Raw genomic sequence first — 23894 nt, forward strand, 5'->3', positions numbered from 1 at the left:
AGATTCTTGATTTCAGACTGACGTAATTTATTTAGATTTTTCAAAGGCTTTCGATCGCGTCCCTCATCACCGACTGTTGTCCAAACTTTTATGCCTTCACCTCGACCCACTAATCCTATCATGGATCATTTGCTTCCTGACAGATCACCTCCAGTTTACCTGTGTTGGTGGTCGCTGTTCAGATACTACCAAAGTAATATCCGGTGTACCACAGGGATCCGTCCTTGGCCCACTCCTTTTTCTAATATACATTAACGACCTCCCAACAGACATATCATCCACAATAAGTCTATTGGCCGATGACTGTGTTATTTACCGTCGTGTCACTACTAACACTGACCAATCCATTCTACAAAATGACCTAAATTCTATTGACAAGTGGTGCTCACGCTGGATGATGGAACTAAATCTCTCCAAATGCAAGTTAATGCATGTATCACGTAAACGCTCTACATGCAAATTTCTATACTCTTTGGGCTCTGTGAATTTATCTGAGGTCGACAGTTACCGCTACCTTGGCTTTATCATCACTAGCAAACTAAATTGGTCGAACCACATTTAACAAATAACAGCCGATGCCTAAAGATCCCTTAACTATATTAAAAGATCCCTATCCTTGTCTCCTCCGTCAATTCGTAAACTAGCATATGAAATTTTCATCCGTGCCAAATTAGAATGCGCGTCTACGATTTGGAATCCGCATCAAAAGTACTTGATTGACACTTCAGAAGCTACTCAAAATCGTGCCTCCCTCTTTATCTTATCGAATTATGACAACACTATCAGCGTTACTAACTTGAAGTTATCTATTGGTCTACCCCTTTTAGCATCAAGACTCATAATTTCGCAACTCTGCCTATTCCTAATTTGTACTATAACTTTCCTAACCTTCGTTCCTCACTTTTATTTCCACCCATTCGCTCATCACATCGTCTATTCAATTCTTTATGTATCCAATGCCTTCATGGTTCTACAAACGCTTTCAACAAATCCTTCCTTCTCTCTGCAATAGAACAATGGAACTTGCTCCCGGAATCCATTGTTGTGGATGAAACCCTTCGAAATTTCGAGAGTTACTAACCACCCATATTTGCAACTAATTATGCAAAAACCTGTTCTTTTTAGTGTCTTTTCAGTTGTTGCCTTTTTTTGCTTTGTACATTACTATTCCTTCGATGTTTGTATTATTGTTTTGCCTCCCCCTTATGTAATACCCCACATGGGACCCTTAAGGGAATAATAAATGATGAATGATGATGAAATAGAACACCATATATAGTGCCACTCTTTGCAAAGCTAACTGGGCTCAGGTTTGTGATGGCCTCCGAGGCAATCTCCCCACAACCTGCGCTTGGCACCTGTTACGCCACATGCTCGATCCCATGCAATCTAAAACTCAGACATGTCTTAGCATTCGCCACCTCACTAATAACCATCGGCAGGACACCGACGCCTTCCTCGCGCAGGTGAAATGCACCTATACCACCCCAGGTCCTCCTTGCAAACATCTAGAGTACACGGGCTCACCCCAACCACAGCTTGACGCTCCTATTACAGAATCTGAATTTCGCACAGCCCTATTAAAATTGCGCTATACCACACCCGGGGAATATAAAATTACGAATGCTGCCATCCGAAATCTTGATGACGTCTCCATATCTCACCTAGTTACCTACTTTAACGAGTGCTGGGAGGCAGGTACCCTCCCTGCCTCCTGGAAGCATGGAAAAATTATATTTATCCCAAAACACCACAAGCCCATCACCCTCGAGAACATCCACCCCAATTCTCTTACATCTTGTCTCGGCAAGAGCTTTGAGCACATAATCCTTGCCCGACTGACAATACATGGAAGAAAATCACCTTTTCCCCCACAGTATGGTGGGCTTCGTGCGCATCTATCTGCGGGATGCCCTACTTCAAATTACGCACGATGTGCTTGATGATACCATCCCCCATCTTACTAAAGCCATCCTGGCAGTTAACCTCATTAAGGCATTTGACAGGATTCTACGGGAACTCTTACGGGAACTGCAGGAACTACAGGTAGGCCCTAAGACCTATAACTACATTCGCGCCTTCCTCTCTGGCCGCACTGCCTCCTTGCACATTGATCAGCTCAGCACACCCTCTTATACACTCGGCGAATTTGGAACCCCGCAAGGCGCGGTCCTCTCCCCCCTTCTATTTAACATTGCTCTCATCGCCTTAGCCCAGAAGCTCAATCTCATCCCACACCTAAAACATACTCTGTACGCTGATGATATTACCACTTGGACCACTTATGGCTCAGACGGAGAAATCGAGGAAACTCTACAAATAGCAGTCGACACGATCTCCGCTCACGTATCATCTATCCGACTCGAGTGTTCTCCCTCTAAGTCTGCGTTCCTCCTAATTAGACCAAAATCTGCCGCTAACTCACTCATCCAAATCACTTTACAAGGATCCCCTATCCCCATCACTCCTGCCCTGCGCATCCTTGGCCTCTACCTGCAGGATTCCGGACACAATGACCATACCTTTAAGACACTCAAGGCCTCCACGCAATCAATGTTGCAGCTTCTACGCCGCGTATCTTCCCTGCACAAGGGTTTAAACGAAGCAGACAACATGAAAGTTGTACATGCTTTTACGCTTAGCCGCATTCTGTACGCCACTCCATATCTCAAGCTAAACTGCACAGAAACCGAGCGCGTGAATGCCGTGATCCGCCTTGCAACTAAGGCAGCCCTCAACCTACCTCGCAGTACTAGCACAGCCAAACTCCTTGCACTAGACATGCATAACACACTTCCTGAACTAGTTGAGGCGCACCTTCAGACGCAGTACTTAAGACTTGCCGCGAGTGCCACTGGCTGTCATATCCTCGCCTCCATTCGCATCAACCTACCCGCTAATCAGTCAACCCTTATGGCCATTCCATGACACATTCATACACCCCTTGTAGTGAAACCCCTTCCTCGAACCGTCCATCCCCAGTATCACATCTCTCGCCGTGTAGCTCGCGCAAATGCCCTCCACAAGTATTACGAACAAGTCGAGAAAGCCATCTGGGTAGACACTGCATGTACAACGCATGAAGCTGTAGTAGTTGCTTACAACCCAACCTTACCCCGACCCCTAACTCACCATCTTCCCTCGGGCTCTACACCTGAGGAAGCAGAGGAGACCGCCATCGCCTTAGCCCTTGCCCTTTCGGATGCTGAATACATCTTTAGCGATTCAAAGACTGCTTTGTCCAACTTTGCCAGAGGCAGGATTCACAACCCTGCCTGAAACTTGTTGAACATTCCCACCCAGAATTTACCACTCAGGGCAGAGCTCTGGTGGATGCCGGCTCACTCTGGGAACCCTGGAAGCGAGGCTGCCGATGAATTGGCCCGAGGTTTAATTTGCCGGGCTCAGGACAGCCTCGATCCGGGTTTCTTGAGGGAGCAGGCGCACAGCTTTGCGAAGCTCATGCAAATACCCCGTTTGGACCGTCGGACTTACCCTCCTCCCCACCCCTCTCTGACCCCTCCCAACATATCCTCTGGAGACGCCTCCAGACCCGCTCTCTCCCATCCCCTCAGCTGCTATCCCACTACTGTGGCATCTCCCTTACATGCTCCCTATGCGGAGACCCTCACGCCACACTCTCCCACATCCTTTTTGGCTGCCCTGCTGGTCCTCCCCCACAGGGACAGCCCGCCATCTCAAGCCGAAAGGTCCTGCTCTCGTCTATGGACCCAACATCGCAGCTTACTGCAGTGGCTCGGGCTGCCGACGTCATGAACAAAAGGAGCATGAACATCTCGACGTAGTGCGGGATCGTGCGGTGGTCCAGGGATCCAGAGGAGTCCAAACTAACTTGCTATGAATAAAGTTTTTCTGTCTGTCTGTCTGTCTGTCTGTCTGTCTGTCCCCAAGGCCTCGCGTTGGTTGTGGCACTGCACCTCAAAGATTCAACTGCACATGCCAATCTTGGAGGCTTTGCCTGAATTGTGAGGTCGCATCAACATTGCGATCATCACGTGCATTCCGGTACCACCGCGCACGACCCGCTCCTGTTTGTTGAATTAGCCTTCTGGACAGCATTTCGCCATTCTGTGCATGTTTGTGCACGTTTGTTTAGTATGTGTTCCAGACAGCGCCCTGCTGGCTCCAAAAAGTCTTTCTCGGGAAGTTATCGACAGTCCACATCAAATGTCACCATCGGTGCTCTCGCAGTCAGACTCCAAATGAGTCTTGAGTCGCAGTTCAAATGAGCCCGGCAATGCAACTGAAGAGCCTGAACTGCCGCCTACCACAACGAGCTGAAATGCAGAATCATTGATAGCCTGCCAGGCTGCAGTGTGCCGATTTCTGCCGCTGTTACATTTGAAGACCTTGCAGATGTCAACAGCGTGGTTCTGTCGTGTGCCGATGATGATGATGAAAAACATTTATTCAACGGATTGAGAGTTTGCAGGCCTAACATGGCCCTTTACATAGGTGGAGTCCTTAGTCGGGGACCCCACTGGACGAAGCTGCTACCCGCGCCCGTTGGACTAGAGCCCTTTGGGACTCCAGCGCCGAGCAATTGAGTAGGGCTGCCTCCCATGCCTCTCTAGTGGGGGAAGGGTTGGGGGGAAGGGACGGATTCATCTGACATGCCCACACCATGTGAAAGTTATCGGAGACTTCCCCACAGTGAGGGCATCGCCCATCAACTTTTGGGTCAAAATGTTTTGCTATTGCAGGACACAACAGGGTGTTTGTCTGCAGGCGCCGCAGTGTTCGTTCATCGGCCTTACTGAGGCCCTTAGCAGGGACCGGGAAAAGCCGATGACGTTCGCAATAGTCTGCCAGAATTTCCCTGAACCGCAGAAGCGGTTGTCTAATCTCGGAGCCGGAAGGGTCTGGTTGAGGTGCCCGGTGGGTAAGCGCTCGGGCGGCCGCGTCCGCAGCCTCGTTACCTCTAAGGCCCTGGTGGCCCGGAGTCCAAATAATGCGTTTGGGTGAGGGGTCCGATTCCCTCACGGCTCGCTGTAAAATGCGGTAGGCTAAAGGTGATACCTCGCCCGCCAGGTAGTGCTCACAGGCTCTGCGCGAATCTGTGATGATTACCTTCGAATTCGGGTCCGAGGCGGCAAGTGCTATAGCAACCTCCTCGGCCTGCGCGGAGTTGAAAGCACGGTAGGAAAGTCCGTTAACTCGTTGGTCCTGGTGAACTACGGCAGCCGTGTAGAATCCTGTGGGCGACGGCCCTGCCACATCAACGTAGTATACACCCTGCTTTAATCCATATTGGTGTTCGAGAGCCCGAGCGCGCGCCTTTCGTCTGCCTTCATGTGTCTGCGTGTCCATGTTGCGCGGGAGTGGAGGGACCCAGAGTTTGTGACGCCAGAGCTCCGGAAGCCTGCATGTCTCCTCTGGAATACACTCGTGTTGTATGTGCAAGCGGTTTAGCAAGTGGCGCCCGGACACCGTCTGCGAGAGTCGCGTGTATTGGTTCACGAGGTGGGCCTCCTTTAACTCCTGGTAGGAGTTAAGCACACCTAGAGCCAACAACTTAGCGTTGCAGGTAGCCACCGGGAGGTCCAAAGCTCGCTTTGTAACCTTCCTTATGATGGCGTCGATGCGTTCATCGTGTTTCTTTGTAGTTCGAAGGTAGGGTACGGAGTATAGGATCCTGCTGGTTACGAAGGCATGGGCGAGCCGAAGCGCGTCCCTGCCCCGCAACCCGCCGCGTTTGTTGGAAACGCGGTGGATCATACGTCCGACCTGTTCGCCTATGCGTTTGAGTTTGTCGATAGTGGATTCCGGGCTGAGTCTGTGATGGATGAACAGACCCAGGATCCGGATCTCCTCGACCTCTCTAATAGGACCTCCCATCAGAAAGAGACGCAAACTCGTGTTGTCTTTGGGATTGGTTTTAATGTGAAGAAGTTCCGATTTCGCAGGAGCGCATTGGAGACCACAGCGGATAGCATAACTATCGACGATGGAGGCGGCCCGCTGGAGGCGGTCCTCCATTTCCCCAACGCTCCCTTCGGTAGTCCAAATTGTTATGTCATCCGCGTAAAGTGCGTGTTGGATGCCTTCCACCCGGGCCAATTGATGTGGAAGCTGCATCATGGCAATGTTGAAAAGGAGTGGCAACAAGACCGCTCCTTGGGGAGTGCCCCGTGTGCCCATGGTATATGGGCCATATTCCTCGTCCTCGATCTTAAGGAGGGCCTGACGCTTCGAGAGGAAATCTCTGACGTAAGCGAATGCCTTGTGCCCGCAATCCGTGGTGCTCAGGTTTGCCAGGATGCTGCTGTGACGAACGTTGTCAAAGGCCCCCCTAAGATCGAGGGCAAGGATGGCCTTGTCGTTGTGGCGCATGGCTGCTGGTCGTATTATGTCGCGATGTAGTTGGAGGAGGACGTCCTGTGCAGACATATGCGGGCGGAAACCAAACATAGTGTCTGCAAAGAGGCCCTTAGCCTCCATGTACGGAGAGAGGCGATCCCGAACCATCTTCTCCATAAGTTTGCCCGCACACGAAGTCAGTGAAATGGGCCTTAAGTTGTCGGTATTTACGGTCTTGCCTGGCTTAGGGATGAAAGTGACCAAGGAGGTCTTCCAATCAGGAGGGAGTGGACGCCCGTCCCAGATCTGATTAATGTACTCTAGCAAGTGAAGGCAGGCCGAGTCCGGAAGATTCGCCAATAGTTTCACTGTTATGCGATCACGGCCCGGAGCCGTACCTCTGCGCATCTTAGCTAAAGCCGCCCTAAGGTCGTGGAATGTAAAAGGGGCATCGAGATCTGGATTAGGCTTGCCCGCGTACTCGTACTCGGGCCCAATCGGGTCCTCTATGCGGCAGAGATACCTGTCGCATAGCGTGTCCGCGAGTTGAGCTGTCGTGCCTTGGTACCCGCGCAAAGCTCTCAGAAGTTGTCGTTGCGTCTCCCCTCTCGTCTGAGTGGGGTCAATGAGGCTGCGAAAGAGACGCCACGTCCCTCTCGAGCTCATTTGACGCGCTGCCAAATTGCACTTTTCCATCCAATTTGAGTCCGTGAGCTGGGCAGCATACGCTGCGGCTTGCTCCGTGAGTTCGGTAATGCGAGCCTTAAGCTTCCGATTCAGCTTTTGCTTCTTCCACCGTTTGGTAAGGCTTCGGCGCGCCTCCCACAGGTGCATTAGGTGATTGTCCACTGCGGGGATGTCTTCGGAAGTCTGAACTGTCGTAACGTGTTGTTGCTGTATTATGTGTAATTGCTTTGCCCACTCAGCGTAACCGCTGGAAAAGAGCAAGGGAGGTACCTCCTGCATTCTGAACTTATGCCAATCGGTCAATTTGGCCTTGCTCCACTTTTTGCGAGCCGCCTTCGCCAGAAGAGTGATCCGGAGAAGGCAGTGATCGCTACCAAGACAGTCCCCCAGGTTCTCCCAGGCGGCATCTTTAGCGTTCTTAGCGAGAGATAGGTCAGGGCATGTGTCACGCGTTACCGAATTGCCCACGCGTGTGGGCCATGCCGGATCCGTGAGCAGCGTGAGACAAAGTGTGGATATTAGCTCCGCCAGTTTGCGTCCTCTGGCCTTCTCAAAGCGGTATCCCCAATGAAGGCTGGGAGCGTTGAAGTCCCCAATAATCACGAGAGGTTCCTTGTCAGCCAGTTTGAGCGCGCGGTAGAAGATTTCGTTGAAAGTTACGCGCTGCTTGTGCGGGGGGCAGTAAATATTCAGAATATGTATTGACGGGTAATGGCGCTTAAGTGGCAGGACCTTGACCATGGTGTATTCCTGTTCAATCTCCAAGTCGAGATCGACCGGGACTGCGGTGTACGCCTTGTTCACCAGGATGCACGTTGTAGGACATCCTTGAAACGAGCTATACCCAGTGAATTTAGCTTCCGCGCCGGGTTCCTGTAGAGCCAGGACCGCCGGCACGGAAACGAGGGACTGCAGGTAGAGCTGGAGGTGCGACCGTTTCTTCCAGCTCCGAAAACCCCTGCAGTTCCACTGTATGATCTCGAATTTCTCTTCTACGGCTTTATTATGGGCTTTCCGCTGGGGTCGGATAGCCATAGTGAAGGTAGTTTTTAATTGTGAAGGGCAGGCCCACTCCCCGAAGGCGATGGCACCTCAGACAGAGGCACCACGATCTCCGGGGAGGCGGCAGCCGGACTGTGTTCCTGGGAGCCTATGGTCTGACGAGTGACCACCTTTCGCCTACGCGAATCCGGTCGCGGGGAACGAGAGCGAGAGCGGCTGTTCCTAAATTGGACGCCAGCCCGTTCCTGTACTGCGGACAGGACAGTGTCAATCACGGCTGGAGTTATGCTCTGAACAATGTGCGGGAGCTGTTGTTCCCAGAGTTCCCGGAAGGAAGCCCTCATGTCTGCTAAAATTTTACCTGGCATGTCCGCAATTGTGCGTTCTAAATTTTCCAAACGGTGCTCTACGATGGGCATGCGCTCGACAGTTGTGCTGCCCGAGCACTGCGAGACGCTAGATAGTTCTGACGTGGCCGAAGCCCTGTCATCTTGTTCTGCCACCTCAGCTTGCTGCATGGGCTCCGAAGGCCCGTCCTGTGCCCGAGGCTCTGCGAGCCTGGCCAATTTTGCCTCTAGCTCTTGTATTTTGTTAGCTAGAATTTCGGTCTGGCGCCTGAGTTCAGCATTTTGCCGCTGTAGGGCGGCTTCGGTTGGGAAGGGAGAGGGAGGCCCGGAGACAGCCCTAACCCAACCGCTCACCTTGGTTTGGGCGTTTCCCAGGGACGGGAAATCCCCAGCGTTGAAAGTCGGCGCCTTCGTCCTGGTCCCGTAGTTCGCGTTCGTCTTGACTTGTCCAGACTTGCCCGTCGTAGTGGTAGACTGCCTGTTGTTGACATTGGTGGGCGGAGCCTGCTTGGGAGCCGACTTCCGCCTGGCGTTGGTCGGTGGAGTCCTCGGTTTGATAGGCTTCCGGTACTTGCCGATACAGCCGGCAGCACCGGTGAGGTGGTTGCCCCCGCAGATGAGGCAACGAGGGGTGCACTCATGTTCAGCAGGGCCCTCGGAAGTGGTAGCCACTTGAGAGCCACAGCGGCCGCAGCGTCCTGACTGTGGATTCGGGCAGACGTCAGCCCGGTGCCCCACCGTGCCACAGCAGTCACAGGCGGGGATCGTCTTCTTATAAAGTCTTACAGGGATGCCCTGGTCGCTGCAGTAGATTTGACGGGGCACCCTCTTCCCTTCGAAGGTGACCACTGCGACGTTAGAGTCGCCCAGTTTCCTCACGGAGAGAATCTCGCCGTGCCTCCACCTCAGCTTTTGCTTAAGGGAGACCGATGTATCGTTGGGGTCAATGTTGATGACCCCCTTGCAGACGTCACCCGAGGCTTTGGCGTGTCCACGGAATGGAAGCTGGCGGTCCCCGACCACCAGCATGACGTCCCCGAGGAGCCTCTCGGCGGCGGGCACTGAGTTCAGTCCACACACTAACACATTTTGATCCCACACAGGCCATACAGAGAGGTCCACCTCTCCATAGTCACGTATGAGGTTGCGCACCGCAACTCCGGCTTGGCCTGGAACGAAGGTCGCCTTCAGATCCAATGTTGTGCATGGCTTGAGCACCACGATGAGTTCGTCGCGCCCAAAGCGCGGCGTTTGCTGCGGCCGCCATTGGGGCTTGCGGGTTCCGCCTTTCAAGGTCGCGCTAGTCGCGTCCCCGTGCGCAGCATGCGCGGAGCGAGCCGGCGTCTGTTGCTGCTTGGCGGCACCGGCGACTTTCGGAACGTGAGGCTTCTGCTTGCGTCGCCATATGCGGACCATGTCGTCCAAATATTCTTCTTCTGATGGTGGAAGGTCCTCGAGTTGAGCAGTATCCATGCGTACGACTTGCATAGAAGCAGGATCGTAGCCAGTCACAGTCTTCGGAGCCGCCATTGCCGGGCAGTCTCCGGCCGGGGCTGGCGGACGCCGCACCGCCGTTAGGCCTAGCGGTGCGGCGGTCGGCGAAATCTTCGAGCACTCAGGAATTCGTCAAAAATGGGCCCACCTTGATGAAAGTGGTGTTCACTTGTGCCGCTGATCTTCACAGAGACGATGGTACCAAAATTTGCGAGATCCGGGTTGAATGACCGCAATTAGAGGCGATCATTGGCGGAGCCGAGGTTAAGCGCGTTCGTCGCCGCTGACGCGCCAACAGCCTCTCTCGTGTGCCGAACTGAACGATGACGGAATAATTCAGCAGGTTCTCCCATCGTCAAGCTGTGACTTTAACACAGATGATAGTGATGTGCCGTGTGCTCCAGAGCCTTCACATGCGGACCTGACTCCAGCCTTAGCAGTCCTTGCATCGGTGTTCAGAGACAACACAAAACTGGCAGAAATACAGGTGGACTTGGTTACATGTAAGTGGAAGTGCGTGCCGCAACAAATCGACCACTTGTCCTTGCACAGGGGCCTTTAAACATTAATAAAATAAACATTTTTTTTTATAAATTCATTTTTCTGGACATTCCATAGTTCAGACTTATTTACATTCCCCACGGAGCCCGAATTACCTGTCATCAACTGTATAACTCGTGCCCCAACCTTGTGTTAAGGGGAAGGGGGGGGGAGTGATTTAGAAACTTTTTTTCTTTTTTGAGTAAATTTATTTAAGATTGTCACCCAGACAGAGTTTTTCATGCCAATTTCAAAAATATAATTACTTTTTAGGTTGACTGAGTGGTTCCAGATATAACTAAAATTAATCACCTATTGTTTGTCTGAACAGTTGTAAGAAGATTATCAGCCAGAATGTTTATAAAGAGATATGGCTGGATACTACAAAGTGTAAGCAACACAACTGTAGTACTTTTTTTGTATTGCAGGTATTGCCAATTTTACAGCAATTTGAAGTTGTGCCCCACGTCGAGCGACGCTCGCTCGTGCTCCGATAACATGGACTATAAACGCACCTTATCGATGTCATCAGGAAGCAGCACGGTGGAGTGTCGTTTCTCAATGTTGTACGCCGACTTCCTCTTCTTTTTTTTTTGAAATTTGAAATTCGTAGCGAACTTTGGAGTCGAGGTCGGCATCGCTGTCAGTGTGGGAAACCTCATAGGCATGCACGGCATGTGCGGAGCGGCCGCGGAGTGATGCAGACGACGCTAGCATAGCCAATGGCGTGGCTAGCTGAGGGTCACGTGCCTTTGTCGACCAATTACAGCACGCATTGGGCCTTCTTTTTGAGGCGGAATTTCTTCACTGCCAATGTGCAGATGGAGCCGGTGGTGGCGGCAAAATGAAGACGAGAGACTGCTCTTTCAAACTATACACATATGGTTCGGCTCGACCGAATTACTGTGGGTGCTGTCACATGCCATGGAAAAGCACTTTTTTATGGAACCTTTGGCTCATATTTGGTCAGCATTTGCGGCAAAAATTTATATTGTAGCTAAAATATTGATTTAGAATGCACAATATTTGGTGAAGTTTTAGAATAATAGTTGGAAATACCAAAAATACCGTTTTCAGAATATTGATTTCTATCCCGATTTTTCGGTCTCTGAAACCCATGTCCCCCCTTAAAGTTTTTTTAATTTTTGCTGTGGCTTATGCACAAAAATACAGTAATGTTTTTCAAATCTAATCACTATGAGGCTGTTTAAATTGTTCGTCTCAGTAGCGAAGTAGGCAGCACGTCAATCTCATAATTAGAGGATGTTTAAAAGATTAAAGGGCACAAGCAAGGCCACAATGTATGTGCTAAACATTATAACGTAAACATGTTTTCACTGAACCTTATTTTAGGTTTTATCATTGTCGTAAACATTTTGATCATAGTTATGAGTAATTCATGTATGTCTGATGTGCTGCACCCATCAAGAAAAAACTAAGCAAACAACATACCTATACCTGTGCACAAAAGCACACGAAAAATTAATCTTAGTAAACATTGTGACATTGAATATCGCGGTTAGTGAAACATCTTGGAAAGCAAGACTGAAAGAAAATGCGGCATGATTAGTGCACCTGTGAAGGATTTGCTGCACATAAGGCATATACAGTTGAGCCTCATAATCTGGACACGTGTACAATGGATTACGATATATAACAAAGGGAATATACAATTTAGTCAGCCATGCTTTATTTCGCAGAGTATACTGCTGCTTTAACAAAACCGAGAATGCTAAACCCATAACAGTATCGCCTACAACAAAGCAAATATTTGTGTTCAGGTAATCAGAATGTTAAATACTCTTCAAGAACAACATGAGGTGTCACATTCTGCCCATGCATGCACATTTGGGCCAGTGGCCTTGGTTGCTGGTTCACAGCCGGCGAGCCAACATGCCGATTCCCCACGATTGTACTGACCACATAGTTGTGTATCAACGACATTGCAAAACCGGTTAGTAGTTTGGCAATGTTGGCACATCAAGCCACTGACATGCCATCAAAATTGACAGAAGCTTGTCTCACCTCTCACAGGCATCACACTTTTGTTTCTGTCAAATGAATCCAGTCCTGATATTTGCTTTCTTTTTCTTCAATATTGAATATTGGAAATAATGAAGATATTCTTGTGTCATACTTGATTTTGTTATATGCAGTGTGCGGTACTGTATACAGTACATATGCACTTATGTACGGCGCAGGTTTCGACTATAAATTCAAGCTCTTCGTCAGTAAAATGTATGGTGGAACCCCTTTGATACGTTTTACAAGGGATCGCAGGGAAGAAATGCAACAGCCAAGTACTGAACAGTGAGGAATCTTGCAAATCACCACAGCAATGTCAGAAAGACTTCTGAATGGCTGCTAGCACACTTTTTGGTTGTCTTAGTGCTTGTACTGTGACTGGAGATGGTGCATTCGTGCACGTGTAATTAAGGCACACATATTACGATGTTCCATGACAGCAGGCCCCTTTGAGCTTTTAAAATGCTTCACCGCATAACACAGCTCTATTGCGGCGAAGGTGACTGAAAAAAAAAAACGGCAGTTGTGCGACGCATATATAAGACCCTTGCCGCAGCCCTGTGCTCAGTGGATTTGGCTCAGTGTGTGTGCCTCCAAGTAGGTCCTTACCTATGCAAACTTTTTAGGGTGCATCACTTCGGGTGGTCTGTGCGTGTTTTCTCTCAATAATGCTGTTGCAGTACCTGGCTTGTGTGACTTTGTCGCTTATTGTAATTTCCATCGCTTGTTGCAGCGTATCGGTCACTCGTTCATACGCGATGTCGCTTGTTGCAACGTGCATGAGCAAATTTCCCTCTGCACCGTAAGATGCAGGAACATTACAGATGGGCGATGTATCAAGCGGGAACATAATACAGTAGAACCTCGTTCATATGTGTTGGAAAAAAACACGAGAAAAAAAACGTGCTAACCGGAAAAACGTACAATCCAAAGGAACTTAAGAAAAAATTGGCAGACTCAACTATTGTTGAGATCAACGTAATCCGAAGCATCACACAGATCGTTGCGGCATTAGATGCCAACGCACGTCGAGCTGGTGGTGCTTTGGCGGCCCGTGACGCGTTTTGATGATTTGTGATGTTTTAAGAGGGCGACTGGAAACTGAAATGAAATGAAGCTCGTGGGCGACGCCGAATGCTACCTGCAAAAGAGAACAGCAGCATGTCGCGACTGTGTGTTTGTGTGTGTGTGTGGACGTTTTATTCGAAGGACTGCAGCGCTTCTATTTGCTTTTAAGAAGATCAGTGCGCTTGACGATTTTCATGGCCACAATGTGATGAAAGGGCAGCATCTGCTTAGCCATGTAAGTGAAGTGGAGCAGGTAATCGGAAACGACATCGCATGTGCCAGCGGAAAAATCGTTGCCGCATATGATGTGTGTTAGGTAAAGTCATTTTTGCAGTTTCCCACAAAATGTTTGCTACAAATCCGTATTGTCTCTGTTGGCGACAACGGACTTCCATGGGCATTGTGCAAAAATATACAACTATATCGCTGCATAGCAGAAATACAACATGCGCACACAAATTTAACTAGTAAGTCCACTACAATATAGAATAGAGGCAGCAGCATAAGTAGCTTGGCAATCCTTTAACAGTGGTCAAGAGACAAGTTGACAGCATTAGTAATAATTTCTGCTTCAGCAATGCCGGTGTGATCAAGACACGGGTGTGTAACTCAATAAATTGGTGCAGTGGAGATGAACTCCGGTGATGTTCAATGTATCGTGCACATATTCAGTTTCACGGTATGCGTGAACTTCGGCCACTGCTAGCGCATGCAACAGAAGTGGTTTTCATTCTTGGGCAGGACAAGTGCTGGTCTAACAACTTAAAGTTTTTATTTGAATAAAATTATTATATGCCCAGTAATCATGAAATTCATGTAGATTATATGTAAAAATGGCCATACACTCACGAGTGGTCAGTGAACAAGATCGCTTCGTTTGCCAGTTGCTTACTTACTTTGTTCAGTGCACCGCAGTAATCCATGTCTGTTGTCTGCTTTTTTCGTACCATTTCCTTGTGAATAGGCAGAATTTCACTGGTGGCATCAACCCTTTCGTGTTTACATTGCTGTTGTGGTATTTAACAACGCAATAGTAATTTCCAGTCATCCAAAGAGGCACCGTCGCAAACAAGAGACGTTTCGTGCGCTGTGCGAGTTAAGCGCTAGCTCGACCTTGAAAGGAACTGGCGGAAGCGTACACCTGTGGGAGGTCAAATCGTTCCGCCAGGGGAGAAACTAGCGCTGGCGTCTAGGCTGAAACTTGGCGTGCAGATGCCTATAGAAAACTTCACTTTAATAAAGGAATTATGCCCTTGACAGTGCATGTTGCAGTGAGTATACTTAGGTACCATCTCACTGTGCAGAGCAGAAAGCCAATAACCAGCACATCTGTAGAGGTAGTGCAGACAAGGCTGCGTATATGTTTGTGCTGTCTTGCGTAAGAGCTATTCGGCAAGACGGCAGCAGTCCTGGTGCGCTAAGTCTAGAAAGGCTTGCTGCGAAGGCTTTACTTCAAGACGAGCTAATTGGTTGCAGTGTTGAAGATGAGCCCTTCAGGGTTTACACATTGTTGTGCTGGCCCTCCAGGAGCAGGCATCGTGGGTGTGCCAGTGTGAGGACAGCCTGGTGCGCCAGCTCGAGCAGGACTTCAAGCTGACGCTGCAGCAGCAGACCTCGCTCGAGCAGTGGGCCGCCTGGCTTGACAGTGTCGTGGGACAGGTGCTCGAGCCGTTCCGCGGCCGGCCCGAGTTTCCGCGGGCGGCCCGCCAGTTCCTGCTCAAGTGGTCCTTCTACAGGTGCGTGTCCACTGTGTTTCACGGTGAGAGACATCCAGTGTGTGAAGCAGTTTACTTTATTTCACTTCATTTCCATTATTTCTGCCAGAAAAAGTCTCACTATAAATACTCGAAACATCGTTAGACCCTTGCTGCCAGTGTTGTGTTTGTGGAACAAAGTGCACACCTTTCTTTTGTGAGACCATCTAAGTTGGTGGGACGAAGCTGGCAAGCCTGCATACGTCTGCACATGCCGTGCGCTCTACAAGTGCAGTGCTTTTCTTGCTCGACATCCTAAGCGGTCGCACGATCTTGAGCAACTTCTACAGTGAAGCTCTTAAGGGGAGTTCTGCAATGGTTTTCATGGAGTGGCGTGCGGCGGCGTGGTCAGTGTCGCATGTAAATGGAATGCATCATGTGTCAGAGTGCCAAATTTGCACTGAAGCATAATGTTCAATGATTACAAAATAAAAGTTACCATGTGTATATCCCATCCGGATAGACAAGGACCTATCTGTGCATTTCTCTTAATGAGTACAGTAACCCCTCATTATACAATCCCGCTGCATAAGATTTTCCGGCACCAACGTTCACGACCAAGAATACAAAAAATGACCCAATACAGTTAGGTTTCTTTTTTTGTCAGTTTATAAGGTCCCAGAAAACACAATCTTTGGGCATCAACGTTCGGTACATCACAAAACTGCGATCATATGATACCGTATTTACACGATTGTAAGTCGACTCGAATGTAAGTCAACCCCCCCATATCGCATGACTGAAAAAAAAAAAAGGTGCATACCCGAGGGCGCATTTGATAACGAAAATTTATTAGTAGCTGACATGGTCACTGGACTACTTGTCTTCACTAGTGCTGCCATCGTCATCGTTGCTGCGGTCCCACAGCGCGTCGTCGTCCAGCGAAATTTTACATTTGGCCAGCGACCGCACCACGACATCTTGTGGAACAGTAGCCTACGCCGAATGCACCCAACCACACGCAGCCGTCAGGGAGGCTCTTTTGACAGGTCCGGTTGGCGTAATTTTGCGGTCTTCTGCCGCCAGCCACTCGTACTCACGGTGGAGCAGGGCCTTAAGAGGCTAAGGTCCGGGCTTGTTTCATGACCATGTCGCACTTCACTGGCAGGGACCAACCACGCATTTCAGCGAAATACGCCGCAAGCTTAGCCTACAGCTCCAGAAAGCGTCCAGACTTCGGCACGTGGGAAATTTCTCACTTGCCGTCACAGGTGAAAATTTCACTTCGCTGCAGTTGCCACTCTCGCACCACCCATTCAGAAACATAGAAATTGCGGCCCGCTGCGCAGTGATTTGTTTCTTCGGCACAAAGGATGGCAGCCCTCTTGAACGCTGCTGTGAACGAGTGCCGAACGATTAGTGGGCCTGGAGCACTCATGACGACTGGGGAAGCATAGAAGTAGCACGTAGCCAGCAGTCAAGTGGAACGTGTCAAACAAATGCCAATGCCTTTCAGCAGAAAAAGAGAAACCCGCGAGCAGTGTCTGCTCTTCCATGAACTACCGATACTCCCAGCAAGTGCCGCCGTTCTTAGGGTGCCGCCACAAATGGGAACAGCGGCGCTTCCATCAACTATCAACACCACCCCGCCATAAGTATTGCGTGCACTGTAAAACTCTCAAAAATGTTGAAAAACCCTTCCGAAAAGCGAACAAACACGCGGGATAGCAAAAAGATACGGTTAGGGCCATAGAGCAAATATAAAATTGTAACTACGTTGTAGCTCCCGTTGGTCTCGCTTTTTTGGTGGGGCCATGTTTTGGTTTCGATTGTAGGTCGACCCCCCCTACTTCAGACTTTCAAATTTAGAAAAAGTGGTCGACTTACAATCGTGTAAATACGGTACGTTTCCTGGCCACTAGACCCCATGTAAACAAGAAAATGTGTGAGGCATGCGCAATCAAATACAGTATATAGGTGCCTGCTGCCACAGCTTCCCCGTAATACTCGTCTGCCCGCCTCGCTTGAGAAAGTTGGCACGCACTCAGGTTCTCATTTTAATACTGACAAATCTCCGCCCGAGCCGTCACACGCCACATTCACAGCTATCACTGCCAAACCAATTGCGATAAGCACTTTCACCTATCCGTTTTACAGTGCGGTGCGCGTAGTGCCATTGGTAGCGTACTGTGTGCTTTTAATAAGGGATGATTCAAGTGTGTTGCCATTCCCTTCTGCAGGCACTGCGATGTGGGCGTATCGCGTTTTGCTCTATTGCCATCTGCAACGGCCACTACCTCGATTTCGTTTCGGTTTCTTGTTACCCTCAAAACACCGCACAACAGGAAAACAACAAAACCCGTCTCGGGCCGCCAGAGCACCACCAGCTTGAAGTGCGTGTACGTCTTGTGCCACAACAATCCACGCGACACTTCACATTACACAGGTGTCAACAGCAGTTGAATCTGTCAATTTTCTAAAGTTTCTTCGGATCATATGTTTTCCTGCTTAGTACGTTTATTCTCGCAGTTTTTTCCTGAACGTATGAACAAGGTTCTACTGTACTCTCATGATGAACACACTCGCGTAATGAATGCACCCCCGACTTTTCAAATCAACAGGTGTGTGTATTCTAGGGGTGTGCAAATATCAAATTTTCAATTTCGAAGCAAATTCAAATTATGAAAAGTAAGTACTTATCGAATTACATATTGTTCAAATATGAATGCCGTATTTACTCGATTCCAACGTGCCCTCGATTGTAACGCGCACCCGTTTTTCCTGACCAAAAATAGAAAAGGTAAAAAATAAAATGCCCTAGATTTTAACACACCCATTTGCCATTGCCTTAAAAAGCAAAAGCCCTTTACAGTGCCACGCACCTCGTTTTTTTCATTCAGAAATACAACTCTCTCATTTGGAAAAAACAAAAATTTACTCCCATTGCGCTGAAGTTGCAATGAATAAATAGAGTTGCAGTTTCGCCTGATAGGCGAAGCATCGATTATGATAGCAAATTAGTAGACAGCTATATCAGAAGTAAGAATAGTAGTTTTTATCGGTCGTATCAGTTTTTAAACATTCGCTTATTAACTAAATTTACAAGCAGGGTGTCACATGCGCGCAAGCAAACATGAACATGTCTCACGCAATGACTGCAGAAATTTTTCATCAAGATGCTGGAGTGAGGAAGTGTGGTAGTAGGAGCAAGCGAATTGACCTCTATGCAGCCTCTCGCTTCAACACGAACAAAGTGACAAGACGGCACGGTGCGCCTAGATGTGTAGACTCTTCTCCGTCGCAGATCGCTTTCAAGATTTGGGCCGTGCAGCCGCGCCATGCGTAACAGCCACCGGTGTAGAACGCCTCTTCTGTTTGCGCCAGTCCCACACGCAAGTTTCGGGAACTCCGAACGCCCGTGATGCTGCCCGATTTCTATCCGTTTCTGCACACGTGATTGCTTTCCTTTTAATGGCCGCATCGTGATGAACTCGGTCAGTCTTTGCAGTCGGCGCTTCCATGCTGATAGAGCAAACGCCGAAAACGGAAAGACGGACAATGGACTAACCTCAGCACACATACTGTAGCACATGGAGGAAGCTGTGGCAGCTGGGCTCGAAGCACATACAAGGCAGCCATTTTGAAATGCTGATGGCAATATAGTAATGTAGATTTGGGGCCGTACTCGGTTCTGATGTGCATGCAGTTTTTTGGACCCAGTTCATCGGAAAAAATGTGCATTAGATTCGAGTAAATGCGGTACTATTGGTATTGCAAGAACACAATTTTTTTCACCAACTAGACATACGAAAAAAAGAATGTTTTATTGCAAAGCAAATAAAATACAGGAAAATTGTATTTTGTGGTCAACAAAATTCTCTAATACAACACCTTTGCTTGACCTTATCATAGCTACAGTAACTTATTGTCATGAAGGAAGGATAGCTGCTCTACATGTTTGGAGAGACGCGACGTTCCTCCATGTCACAATCCCTTCAGACACCGAAAACAGCTGCTGACTGGACACACTAACGTCCAGTATTGGCAGGCATCTCTTCGCAAGCTGAGCCAACAGTTGGCACAATGATGACAGCACCGCTCAAACGGGTCTTCATTTTAGCACAAAACCAGCGCATTTTCACTGTGTGCTTGTGGCAGTGAAAATTGCTGCTGGTTGATGAGCTTAACAAAGTCATTCCACAGTGCTCACATGGAAGGAGCCTCTTGAGAAGCTTTTGTTGTTGAGGACATATCTGGGTTCCTTGGTGTTCCAAGTTTTTTTCCTTGGTCCCTCTTAAACCAGGTTTTCAATCCAGTTTGCCATTGAAGCATCCTTGTGGTACTCAAGTACTCTAGAACTAAGTTCTAAAACTGGCTTGCTACTCGCGTAATGAATCCCCCTTTATTTATTTACTTAGTTTTTGAAAAATATATGCAAGTTTTTGGGGAAGGTTCCTTACGCAGGAAAAAAAAGTTTCAATGTAATTTTTTGCAAGAGCCGAAATTTCATGTCGTCATGGAGGTTACGAAAAAAATTTCGATCACAATCTTATCTTTATAATAAATACATGTACGAGACGTGAATAAAAAAATTGGAGGACGCTTAAGCTTTGCCTTCAAGAGTGGAACGTGATAGCATTCCCGTAGACCCGCCAAGGGGTGTAAAACAATGCGCTACGGTGCACTGATCCTTAGGAGGTGCCCCGCATCGGTCTTTGCACCCACCCATCACGCGGTTGAGCGCCGAGCAATGCAGCGTTTGGCGCTGCAACGAAACATGCGCCTGAGCAAGCGGAACGAACCAAAAAACTCAGTGTCTCGGAGGGAGAAACGATCTACGCGAGCCAAACGTGATCGGCACGGACAGCCAGGCCGCGACGCGCCTCGCACTGGTCCCCGCACAGCCGCGAGAAGCGGGCGAGTGGCGCACCACCTGTCGGGGCAGTGCCGCACATTGCAAGGAAGGGGTCTCCTGTGTTTGCCGCAAGAGGGCTCTGCGTGTGCAGCAAGCGCAGAAGAAATGTAGCAGAAACATACTTCGCTACACGTTTAACTGCAACTTCTGTAATTTACATGCTCATAATTACCAATATACACCGCAGTATAACTTTCTACGGCACGTTTCTAAGGCAACACCGCATTCACTAGAGGCATTTTTGTCCTGCTTTGAACCATCGAACTCATGGCTGAGTGGTAGTGTCTCCATCTCGCACTCCGGAGACCCTGGTTCGATTCCCACCCAGCCCATCTTGCAAGTTGTTTCTATTTATGAATTGCCTGCTGGGATTTTTCGCTCACGGCCAATGTAGCCGACACCGACGACACCGGCTTTTCTGCGACACGAGCTCCTTAACGCTGTCGCGTTAAAATGCACCTTTTACAACAACCTGCTGCTGCCCATACATAAACTGCTCCACAGAACTGGCCGGGGGCACTGCTGTGAAAGATCTACAATGTTGCATTTAATTTCTTTAGATAACATTTTATATAAGTTTGCAGCCAGATGTGGAACAAAAATAAAGTTACTGAAACTTATATTTATAGATCAACATGGTGTCGAATTTGCTTAAATTTTTTCTAGTTTTGAAGTGCATGTTCACATGTAACAACTGCTACAATGACCACTTTTCGTGGAACTAATGGAATTCATTATAAACAGGCTCACGGTAGATACTTTATAAGTTGGCTTCTGTATACTGTTGTTATGTTTTCTTGCTCTGTATTTTTTTTTTTCAATGTTGTAAGAGGTTGAGAACTCCTCAAGTCATTTATCACATGGATTTTCATGTCGCCCCCTTCATTTATTTCGTATTTTCTGAATACAAATAAACTTTGATTTGATCTGCTTATAGTGAACATCAGATAACATATTTTCTTCTATCTGAAATGAGGTTCTGCTGCATTGCGTCGGCTGCCTGCACCAACTGGTGCTGCCTGTGTTCTTCTGCTGCAGTTCGATGGTGATCCGCGACCTAACGTTGCGTAGTGCGGCCAGTTTTGGGTCGTTCCACCTCATCCGCCTCCTGTACGATGAGTACATGTTCTACCTGGTGGAGCACCGAGTGTCCAAGGCCACGGGAAAAACACCCATTGCTGTCATGGGAGAGGTGGGTGGCTACTATGCTGTTTTCTGCTTTTTTTTTCTCTGTTCAGAGTACCCATTACAGATTGCATTTATATTGTTAATTGCAAAAAAAGAAGAGAAATGCCCATGAATTCAGTGTAGCATGTAAATGAACATTTATTTATTTATTTATTTATTTATTTATTTATTTATTTATTACATTACATTACATTACATTACATTATACCCCATGGTCAAAAGACATTGCAGAGGGGAGGGATCTATAAACATTACCAATACATAAGTCTCTTATTATACAATGTTGGCCAAACAATTCATAAATTGGTCATGATCTTCACAAGATTACATTTGGTGTGGTAAGGTGGTTCCAGACAATCGCTGTACATGGTAAGAAGGGACTGCAAAATATTTTATTTCGTGGAGATAGTAAAGTGCCAACTTTGCGAAAATGGTATACAGTCGCCGACCATTTATTCGGACATCACCGAAATGTCGTGGAAATGTCCGAATAAACAGATGTCCAAAAAAAAGCAGCTTAAAAAAAAAGAAAATAAGTCCTTTATTTCCACCCACTTATTCGGGCTCAGCAGTAGACTTGAAGAAATCGTGAATGCGGCATTGCACGCTGTTCCGTTTACGCGCAGTCAGATAAGCCTGAATCTCGGAGAGGGTCGTAGGGTCACTATAGATGGCTGAAAGCACGGTCACTGCTTGTACACGCTCTGCATGCGACAGCAGTGTAGCACATGGTGCGTCATCTTCCGACTCGGAGTCATCGTCCGGCGGCACAGCAGAAACCTGACGAATGATCTCGCCGTCGTCGAGCTCTGCGCATGTCAGTACAGCAGTGTCAGCACCTGTGAAACTGTCGAATGAGAGACGGTGTCCGGAATCGCAATGCAACCACTGTGCAGGTCTTGGCAGAACATTTTCGGTGTCAGTAGGGAGCACATCGGAAGGCGACAAATCCTAGGCCTCCCAGCACCTTCTTGCCGGCATTCCCCAGCGCATTTTGCGCGGGCACTGTCGGCGCCATTAGACACTTGACGTGATGTTTCCGTATGCCGCATTGGATCGTGGCAACCTCGACACAACACACCACAAAACATCACCACGCCGTCACACCGATACCAGTCACACAAACGAAAAACGTGGCCTACTCGCAGCATCATGCACGAAGAAAGAAACAAATCAGCTGCTGGATTGTCTTGACATGACTTACTAAGCTGTGACCGGAACTGCTGTAGCCACGAACCAGGCAGAAACGATGATGATGAGCGGGGATTTGCAGTAGTGCAACTTCGTGGGGCAGCAAGGGGTCTCTGTTCAAAACAAAAATGGCGTTCAGCAAGTCGAACCATGCACCGGTCAGAGTCGGTGCATGGTGCTCTCGATTGAGTTGGCTCAAGGAGTGTCCGAAAAATCAGACGAGAGGTAGCAAGGTATCTGAACTTTCGGCAGTTGTTATACAATCAATTACACATTCTCCCCGGCACCGCCATTCTCCCCAATAATCGAGCATGTCCGAATTTTCGGAGTCCGAAAAATCAGTCGGCGGCTGTATCAAAAATACTAGTGGAATACGATATGCACATATGTTTATTCGCAAGTTTGGTTACTTTAACATGTTGGAACATCGCAATTAGATTGTCAGTTGTAAGAAATTATACTAGTAAGCCATTCTACTAAAAGATTGTGTACTTTCTCATGTCAACTTGGAAAATTGAGTAATTCCCGCTAGCTGTCAGTTCTCGCAAACATGTGCCTTATTACACTGCATCAACCGCCTTTACACTCGGGAGCCATTTAGCCCTGCGCCAGCCATCACTCATTGCATTTGCGGTTGACCAGTATATGTATTGAGGATTGGGGGTGGCTCTGCAAAAATGTGCATCCTCGATGTCTGAAAACATGCCGCTTGCTATTGACTAAGTGTCACTCCCGCAAAGCTTAAGCTTTTATCGACTGAGTGCGCTTCAGGGGCGAAATTTTCCCAAGCAGCACGAAATTATTACAAATTCAGCACAAGATCATGCATATTCTTAGATTTGATAGAAGCAAACTCAAGGAGCTGTGTTTCGTGCGATGGCACATTTCATTGCTCAAAGCCAGCTCTCAAAGCCTTCACTCAAAGCGATCGCGCGCAGTTATTCACAGGAGGTTGGGCTTAAGCAACCAGCATTCTGCTGTGGCTTACTGTTCATTGCCACATCAACCAGCGGGAAATCTTCGTCACGGCTTCACTACTTAGGCCATTAAACCTAATTGGCACTGCTTCGTCAGACGTCGCTGACTAAAGTTGCAGTTTGGTGCCGAATCAGCACAGGTCTGTTTGCCGCAGCTTTGCATCATTCATAAAGCTGACAAACTGGCTAGCAAATTAAGGCGAGTGCATGGGTTGGCAACAAAGTTGTTCACGGCCAGCATCCTTGCGACTTGCCACACGGTGGCCTGTCATTCGTAGTTTTGTAGTTTCAAGCAACCAGTCACAAGAGCAGCTTTAGATTTACATGGCGGATGTGAAAGCGTCCTGCGACCAGTGCGTGGAATGCCTGGCTACATCCGTGGATGCCGGGATAGCGTGGCGCAAACTTGCTATGGCCCTACTGCTTTCAAAATATTTAACAGTTC

General features: G+C 48.4%; 2 protein-coding genes across 4 annotated transcripts in view; one reads left to right on the plus strand and one right to left on the minus strand.

Annotated features, from left to right (window-relative positions):
- The window catches only part of LOC135911243 (DNA-binding protein RFX2-like), a 166541-nt gene that overhangs the window by 140057 nt on the left and 2590 nt on the right, over positions 1 to 23894 (plus strand). For all 3 annotated transcript variants that reach the window (XM_065443434.2, XM_065443435.2, XM_065443437.2), the window contains 2 exons: positions 15012 to 15220; positions 21132 to 21285. In XM_065443434.2, the coding sequence (XP_065299506.1) occupies positions 15012 to 15220; positions 21132 to 21285 (363 nt within the window). The remainder of the gene's footprint in view (positions 1 to 15011; positions 15221 to 21131; positions 21286 to 23894) is intronic.
- On the minus strand, positions 4486 to 6196 carry LOC135911225 (uncharacterized). Its single transcript, XM_065443421.1, has one exon. It carries the CDS (start codon positions 6160 to 6162, stop codon positions 4486 to 4488), a length of 1677 nt encoding a protein of 558 aa, XP_065299493.1. The 5' UTR covers positions 6163 to 6196.

The sequence above is a fragment of the Dermacentor albipictus genome, chromosome 9, assembly GCF_038994185.2.
Source record: "Dermacentor albipictus isolate Rhodes 1998 colony chromosome 9, USDA_Dalb.pri_finalv2, whole genome shotgun sequence".
NCBI lineage: Eukaryota > Metazoa > Arthropoda > Arachnida > Ixodida > Ixodidae > Dermacentor > Dermacentor albipictus.

Coding starts and splice junctions, on each gene's coding strand:
- LOC135911225 (XM_065443421.1), bottom strand. CDS start 6,162: ATGGGCACACGGGGCACTCCCCAAGGAGCGGTCTTGTTGCCACTCCTT.